At 44.2% G+C, this 9,330-nt stretch overlaps 1 protein-coding gene across 1 annotated transcript in view; it reads right to left on the reverse strand.

Annotated features, from left to right (window-relative positions):
* LOC111869823 overlaps positions 1-9,330 on the reverse strand; it is a 621,461-nt gene that overhangs the window by 13,909 nt on the left and 598,222 nt on the right. The window contains exons 22-23 of the mRNA XM_033753563.1: positions 8,139-8,360; positions 7,034-7,188 (exon numbers count right to left, since the gene is read on the reverse strand). Coding sequence (XP_033609454.1) covers positions 7,034-7,188; positions 8,139-8,360 — 377 coding nt within the window. The remainder of the gene's footprint in view (positions 1-7,033; positions 7,189-8,138; positions 8,361-9,330) is intronic.

A 9,330-nucleotide genomic window follows, 5' to 3' on the forward strand; every position in this document is an offset into this window, starting at 1 on the left:
GATGTTTGGGGAGCGCATTCCTAACCTCGGCACTAGACGGAGGTAAGTTGTCAGCTAAACACTCCGGCCCCCTTATCTCCAGCGAAACAGCCTTCAGTATCTACTGATTAAGCGGATGGAGCGGCCCACAGCAGATCTGAATGCGATGGCCAAGAACATATCACTGCCCTTACCAGGAATCGAACCTTTACTGATCGAGTTATTCAAGCTAATGAATAAATAAAAACATAATTAAATAAATAAAAATATAAAATAAGATTTATGCCTTCTTCCGCGAATTAGAGATCCGTCCACCCTCACTTCATTCCCACAGGCAGACAGGAGTGAGTAATCGAAGAGATGGACTTAGGGGGACGGGGCCATCACTCATACCGGAAGGGTCGACCACGCCGTGATCCCGCCTGCTTGCCTGCCTGACCGACCGACCTGCCTGGTCTTTTAAAAGCCGCGTCGTTTTTATTTGCATGCTAATGAGAGAATTAATGAGTCTAATGGTCTATAAAATCTGTGAAGTACTAGCTAGCACAACATGATGACGCCAACAGATCGATTTAAAATCAGATCTAACTTTCTCATCTTTGTTTTGTAGTTCTCACGGTATCTTCTGATCATAGCAGTTGTTTTATTGATGCGTTACTATGGGAACAAGGGGTGATTACGTTTTTCATACAAGATGCTTACGTTGCAAATAATATACAACGATGCTAAAATACTGGGCTTGTGAAGAGAGAGAACATAAATGCATCGCCGTTTCAAATGGAATATTAACAGACGCATGCGCACTATACCTCTGACATGAAATGGGCTGTTAAGTATCAGTACTATGTATAACATAATGTAAGGACTTCAACATTAGCCATCACAATAAAAATTAATGAATGTAATGGGCTTTATACCGTACGTGGTGTTGAAGTGACTTTAAAGCGAAACACAAAGCCTTTCACAGTGTGATGCAGCCGAAGGTGTGGATATAGAGATGGAATATAACCGGACAACGGGATTACCGGCTCTGGAAAATATCCCAGCGGTTCCCCCGGCTCTGCTGGACAGTGTTGAGACACTGAATAAACTGCATACTCTGCACCGCCGTTTGACTGAGGTCTCAGTACAGGCGCTACCGCAATCAGAAGACTGCTTCAGGTCGGTTTCATTGATTGTTCAATCCCGGAAGTTTGTGTTCCCAACCATAACGACAACAAAACTAGAATCACGGGTTGCAGTCCCACTTTGGGCATGGTTATATATGATTTTTCTGTGTTATACCGTGTAGAAAGAGAGCTTCCAATGGATAAATCGCCCACCCAAGGAGTCCTAATGAATGGCTAATAGTTTTCAAAGAAATACCGGTACACGTTAATGTACTGTTCGCCTGTCAGTCTCTCCTTTGGCTTGCGTCTTCATCTTTCCGGTTTTGTACCTCCTGAATCCTCAGCCGGAAGTGCATCAAACCTGAGATTACCGGCCTTTGCAAAATAGGCATGAATATGGATTATGAAGCCGAATGGGGCTCCGTGGGCCTCATTCCCGGTTTGGATATTATGGAGAAGAGAAAATCTCTTATCTCTGCTGGAAATAGAACTCCAATTCCTTGGCCGTCCTTCCCGCAGGCCGGTAACTATACCGACTAAGCATTTTTTTTATTGCTAGTGGGGTGGGACCAAGTCCCTTTTAAGGCCGCTCCATAGCTCAAGCGGTTAGTCGCTGGCTTCCCACCGCGGCGGTCCAGGTTCGATCCGTCTGGTCAAGAGGGATGTGTTGGACAAAGTGGCGCTGGGGCATGTTTTCTCCGAGTACTTCGGTTTCCCCTGCCAATCTTCATTCCCCCAATTGCTCCACAATCACCCTCACCTATCATCTGGGGCTGGTAAAATAGACCAGAAGTGGCCGCAGTATAGGGGACTTAGTCCCACACCACTAGCAATAAAAAAAGTCCCTTGTACTGCGGCCACTTCTGGCCTATTGTACCAGCACCAGATGATAGGTGAGGGTGATTGTGGAGCAATTGGGGGAATGAAGATTGGCAGGGGAAACCGAAGTACTCGGAGAAAACCTGCCTCAGAGCCACTTTGTCCACCACAAATCCCACTTGACCAGACCCAAGCTCGAACCCGGGCCGCCGCGGTGGAAAGCCAGCGACTAACCGCTTGAGCTATGGCGCGGCCTACCGACTAAGTAAGTAAGTAATATAAAGTAAACAAGTTAAAATACATCATAGATGTCGAAAATATTTAACTGTTCGCATGTTTCCTTACTGAAATGGAATAAAAACAAATCAGGCTACGCTTTTGTTTGAATCAACATAAACTTTAAATTTAACCATTGTCACGTTCGAAAACGAGAAGACGATATTGCTTAAACATAACAAGAAAGTGTTACTGCGGAAACAAATGAATGACCATAAAGATGGCTCTTCCCAGGCAATTCGTTGTTTCAGAACATTAATTTATATCCATAAATATATTATTGGACTGCTACTACCAACTTAAATGTTACAGGAATATACTTTTTTTTTCAAATAAACCATTTATTTATGAAGAAAGTCGTCTTCTGGGTTTTGGCGCCGTGTATTCTTCGTTTTGGCCGACGTTTCGGAGGAACAGCTACTGCTCTCTGCATTCACAAGCCATTCACCTGCTCTGAAGATGGAGGCGATACGTTCCTCCGAAACGTCGGCCAAAACGAAGAATACACGGCGCCAAAACCCAGAAAACGACTTTCTTCATAGTCATCGCCGTGAAAACCTCAAAACTTACATTTATTTATGGTTTAATTATATCGCTCGAGACAATACAGCGTAGAATCGAAAGATTCACGAATAACGAATTGGAAAGGAATTTACCTGGAAGAACTGACGAAACCCATAGAATCCTGCTCAGAATATTCGATATCCCTACCAAGATTCGAAACAGGGTACTCCGGAATATAAATAAGAACCATTACCCATTGAGCTAACTCGCCTGGTTAAACAGAGTATTCTCCTTTGATTATTATTTACATCTTCATTTTCAGATTGTGATAGCTGGTCGCATATTGAGGTAGAGCAACACTCACTTGTTACGTTTATTACCACAATTCTAATCCTGAAGAAACAGTAACGTCGTACCACTTTTCCAGCTCCCGCAAAACTTCTCTCTTTCGCTAATGCCACTGAAATCTTCGGTCCTGTAACTACAAAGAATGTGTTCCCATAACTCATTCTAACTGGTTTAACCATATACATCCGACTGTCGTTAGGATGTGTCGGCTTCATGTTGCCACGCTTCTTTGTGTCCGTTCTGTGTCATCTTAGTAATACGTGCAACCCAAAACGTCTGAATTATCTTACCATCTTTTTATTCCCCTTTCACAGTCATTTTAACTAACACATTCAAAATAAAATGAACATGTATTCCTGTAGGATTATTTAATTAGTTTCGGGTATAAAAACATTTTCCAAGAAACCTGTTCATTAAAGAGCAATTCAACACAAGTTACAAGCCCCTTGGAAGACACATGATAATACATTTTACCGGTTCCTCAACATCTGCTAGTAAAGGTTTATGTGTTAAGCTTCATCTTAGAAATAATTACCCTTCGCCTACTATGATCTCCATTACTAAGAGGTCATTAGTCAGGGGTCGCCTTAATATTCGATAGAGTACCGGCAAATGTTGGAGCATTATAATATGCTCTTCTGTCTTCCTTCCACACAAGCTCTGCCGGTCAAATTCCGTCCGAACTGAGAGTAATGGCAACTGAAGTCACGGGGCCATGTCCTGGTGACGTCAGTTTCCTCTACGCAGTGGCGGACTAACACATATGCGCTTATGTAATGGTAACCATGTTAAATGTTGCAAACTCAAAACGTGAAGTTAATTTTCTTTTCATTCTGTTTGTTCCTTCTGTACTTGCAAGTTTCACACATTCTGAGCGAGGTACATGAAAATTGCGACTGATTTCTGGATGCTTGTGAATTATATACAGGATATAAAAAGGACTATACCGGAATTCATATTCAAAATATTCAACTCCGATCTGTAAAGATCATCTGTAAGTTATGTATACTCCCTGACAACTTCGCAGAGTCATTGACTAGGAAATCACCAGACACGATTCGATCTCAAACATGAGTTACTGACCAATAATATGGTGATGACATAAATACATTCTCCTCCACCTTTCCCGTACAGCTATTTTTTTGTGGAGAATAAATAAAACTTGGTTAAAGACCTCCACAGCTTAGTCGGTATGGCGAGTGGCTACGGACTGGACGACCGAGGGGTCGGAGTTCAAGTCCCGGTAGGGGCATGAATTTTCTCTTCTCTGTGTCGTCCAGACCGGCACTGGGGTCCACGCAACCTCCTATACAGTGGGTATCGAGAATTCATTCGCCGGGAGTAAAGCGGCAGGGGCGTGAAGCTGACCACTCACTGGAGGTGAGGTCAAGAAAATGTGGATCTATACATCCACTCCCCCATATGCCTTCATGGCGTACTGCCTAGTTAACCCATTTTAATAGTATCCTCCCATTTAAGCGTAGGTTTTCCAGTTTGCATTTTCCCTTCTTCGTTTTCGACACATATTTCTCATGCATGCACTGCCCATCTCATTCTTCTTCGAACACCGTCTTCTGGGATGTGGCGCCGTGAAGATACTGTACAAACCGACGTTTCGGAGGAACATATCGCCTCCATATTCAGGATAGAAGAGAAAAAGAAAAACCCGAGTGGGGGAACCAGCGTGAACAGGTGGCTGCTTCGTGCTGGTTCCTCACTCGCGGATTTTTCTTCTACCTTGAAGATGGAGGCGATACGCTCCTCCGAAACGTCGGTTTATACAATACCTCAAATCTTACATCATTCCTCTTCATTTGATCACTGTAATAACATTTGGCAAAGAGCATAAATTGTGAAGCTCCTCATTATACAGTTTTCACTGTCATCCTATCGCTTCGTCTCTCTTAGGTCCAAATATTCTCTTCAATTTCCTGTTCTAAAACACCCTTCAACTGTCGTTAATTATTAAGAAACTAAACCGTGTGCCAACCTCCAGTCCAACCCTGGATTCGAACTGTCATGGCCACAGTGCCCTTCATTTCCTGCAGCTCCAAAGTAGAGAGGGCTAATTAAATGGGCACATAGCAACACCAGCAACACCAACAATGTAATGCGACATTGATTCGCCTCCCACTACGAGTATATTCTTCAGGCTCATAAAATAAATCAAACAGGAACGACACCAGAGAGTACCAGGCGGCTTCAGGTACTGACCACGATCATTCTCATCACTGACAATGATTGTGACCGAAAGTGAAAACTGGTTCCAGGCTTCCTTTCCTTTTTACGTTTCGCAGTATGTGTAATTCGACTTCTACTTGAAGCGACTTAACGCTTTGGACAACATGAACGACTTATCTTTCCGGCGTCTTTTTAACTTCTTTGTTCTTGGCAATGTCAGTCTTCTAACACATTTAGGGAGTTCCCGCGAAATGAGTTCCTCTTATCACTGGTACGCCTAACTGGGCCTATAAACTGCCGTGAACATGTAGAAACATACGAAGACATTTAATTTCTACATCAAACTCAGCATGAAAAGGGTTGGGGGCTGGTGGAATTCTTGTATGACTTGACGTCAGCGCGAGATCCCTACGAGACAACGGTAGCAAGAGACCTCATGCGAGCTGATGTTAGTACGAGTTACGGCTGGCATGAAATCTGGTATAAGTTGTCACTGGCAGGTGATATGATACAAGCTAAGGTTGGAAAATAATCTGGCAGGGGGGAGGGTCAATGAGATTTCATACGAGATGACGCTACCACGCGATCTCGTACGAATTGGGGCAAATATGAGACATCTGATGGGATGGCGCTGGCATGAGATCTATGGGAAACTGCATTGCGTGTTCACTTCTAACATCTAATATTCGAGCTGCAACTCGAATCCAGTGGCTTATGGTGCCCTACTTTATAAGCGTGCGAAAAGTTTGCCAGTGGCATTTGGGGAGCCATTGCAGCCCCACTCCCAGAAAAAATTGGATCTATTGGTATGTTATCTACAGATTTCTTTCCTAAATTTCTCTACCAAGGACAGATAATTGGCTTATGAGATCACCATATTGTGCGTTCCCTTTTGAACTTCAGAACCAGCCGACCAATTTTAACGAAAAACTTTGGCAATTACTGATCAATCGTCTGCAGAAAGGTAAGACTTAAATATCAAGTCCTGAATGTCTTGAAACTCAATTAATCTTACATCTACAGGCTATTAAGGGAGAGAGTATGCTCTATGAGGTCAGGGACAAACAACTGGGATTTGTCCTTTTTCAACTCCATCATTCAAGGTTGAAATTTCTTGCAGCCCCACAAACACTATACACTTTTCTGTTCAAACACTGGTATGGCTGTTGCATAGCAGCACTAGCACCGGGTATAATTCCATTAGTGGAGTGTCATAACTTAGGCGGTAGGTCGCCTGCTTCTCATCGTGGGGCCCTGGGTCAATCTCAGGGCAGTCCATGGGGTATTTGTGGTGGACGAAGTGGCACCAGGGCAGGTTTATCTCTGAGAACTTCGGTTTCCACTGCCAATTCCACTCCACCGACGCTCCATTATCTCATGCATGATCCTGAGCTGGTGCACTGGGCCTACTTGCAGTGTATGTACGTGTATATGACGCGTCAGTTCCACCAACCGCAAGAACAAAGGAAAACTACGCAGCCTCAGCACCAACAGACTGAAGTCTCCACTTGTCAGAATCGTCTTCAGTGCTCACAAACCGCGTATCACTCGAAAGGCGATCGCGAGCGAACGAAAAGATATCGTTATTGCCGCCACTCGCGAGGGCGACCTGATACGAGGCAGCTCTCTAATGAAGCAAGGACTTCAGATTGAAACATGATAAAATCAGACACGGGAAATGTATGATTTTGGGGTGCCGACCAAACATTTTGTACATCAAGTAAGAAGAAAATAAATTTCACTCTTAGCACGATATTCATAATTGGCCGAGAAAGCCAGTAATTTATATCTATAGGCTGGGATGCATGGTAGTATACCTGTTCACAGTAAGCGGGCGATGAGGTACGGAGTTCGACCCTGGGATGGTGAGCGGCACAGCGGAGCGAGCCTCCACGCACACAGCGGTGCGCACAATGAGCTCTCGACATGCGCGCTGCAGACCTCGCAGCTCACTCTCCGTCTGTTCGATGCGCTGTAACAATGACAGAGGTGCCACTTCACTGTTGCAGAACGGTAAAACTCGATATGACGAACTGTCTACTGCAATATCTCTACAGGATTTCGTGAATGTCAGCAAGTTCGCCTGTATTACACGTAAATGGAAATAATGGGCAGACAAACAAATCCACCATAAAAGCTGCTTTGCTGCGCGTGAGTGGAAGAACAATTTTAGCCATTTTAATGATTTTCTCAGGCCGCGCCATAGCTCAGGCGGTTAGTCGCCGCCTTCCCACCGCGGCGGCCCGGGTTCGAGCTCATGTCAAGTCATGTGGGACTTGTGGTGGACAAAGCGGCACTTGGGCAGGTTTTCTCTGATTACTTCAGTTTTCCCTGCCAATTCTCATTCCATCAACTGCTCCACACTTATCATCTATAGGCCAGTTAGTGGCCGACGTACAAAATGGATTCTCACCCCCACCCCAAGAAAAAAAAAGAACTACAGATTTTCTTAAAATCAAAACCAGACATAGATTGCACTTCCCACAGTGGCGGCCCGGATTTGATACCAGGTAAGGTTTTCTGGACTTGCGGTGGACAAAGTGGCATTGGGGCAGGCTTTTTCCAAGTACTTCTGTTTCCTCTCCCTGTTCTCATTCCACCAACTGCTCTTTATTCATTAATTATCCTATCAGCGACGCTACATATTTGACCGCGTCGTTAAATATGAACTTAAAATAATTATCCAATCGCGTTCCTCGTTACACAGATGCTTCATTGACTGACTTTGCAGATGCAACTGGGCCCTTGCACAGTTAAAGATATGACACAAAACCTAAAATTATTTTTCTCTGACAAAAGTTACTGAAAGTCCAAACATTAAGTCCTGTCTGTATCTAGGAAGACCAGAAGCAGTAAGTGTATGTAACCGTGATAACTAGTGCTTAGCAGGAAAAGTATTAGAAGGACATTTCTGACACCAACCTTGGCCATATTGACTAGAGCTTCACTGCCAGGCGCAAGCACGGCCTCCAGGTGACGTGCCAGGCGCCGGAGAGCTGCAAGGCGGCGCTCTCTCTCGCTGAGTTCCTGTTCCGAGCCCGAATCGGAGATCCCACTGTCAGACAGGGAGCCCTCGGTGCTCTGGGGGGATGTGCTCGTGGACACCTGAGTTGTGGTGCTTGCGTGTCCAAGAATCATGGGACCCTGCGGAAACAAAAGGATAGAGTCAATATTTCTGTATTTATGCAGAAATTAACTTGAACTATACGCGACAGTCACACGTCGTAACAAAATATCGCCATCGTATCTCTCATTTACTGAAAATGGAAGGAGAAATATGAAGTTGTGGAACGAACTTACCGCCTTTCATTTTAAACGAGACAGACCGTACAGAAAATGACGCGTCCAACAATTCTTCCACTGCTGCGTGTGTATTTGTTGCCGCGGTAACGCTTTTACCGGGCCGTTGCCTAACAACGATAGAGGGTTATACAACGTACACACAGAGAGACAGACTGATGGGGGAGATGTATGAAGTATGCTGTTGAGATTGGTTCAGATGCCATGATATACATACATAACCAAGCTTCATAAAGACTGGTTCAGGCATTCAAAAGTTAACGGGGTGGAGGGATACAGAGAAACCCAGAAAGTATGGTGATATCTTAAGCCTACTTTCATTTTTTTTTTCGAAGTATGGAAAGTAGGCTAAAAATCAGCTAACCAACCAACTAGCAAAACAGGCATTATCCACTGTCCTGAATAATGTCAGAAACACAGTAATTGTAACAATATGCCATAGTCACAAATTTTTAAGATCACATTTAGTTCCACAGGGGCGAGTCTTGGGAAGCTGACAGACTTTCCCAATCTTAAGAAAGAGATGTGAACTGAATTCGACTGGTTCAGAATCGGATTCAGGGCAGGATTTTGTGAGCAATGTAATGAACCGCTTCACTCCATGAAGGGCGGGAATTTTGTGGACTGAGTGACAATTAGATGTATAATTATTCTGCTGGTTAATGACATCTGACGGAGAATGCGAATTATAAAGCTGCCCATTATGTACCATTTTCCACACCTCTTATTTCCTGCTTCCAAATAACACAGGACTATTCTCCCAGAACTCGGTTTGGTGTGCAACACACAAGGCCGGAATTAGTTGTGTGTGTGT

Source organism: Cryptotermes secundus, unplaced genomic scaffold, assembly GCF_002891405.2.
Source record: "Cryptotermes secundus unplaced genomic scaffold, Csec_1.0 scaffold245, whole genome shotgun sequence".
In the NCBI taxonomy this organism is placed as follows: Eukaryota; Metazoa; Arthropoda; class Insecta; order Blattodea; family Kalotermitidae; genus Cryptotermes; species Cryptotermes secundus.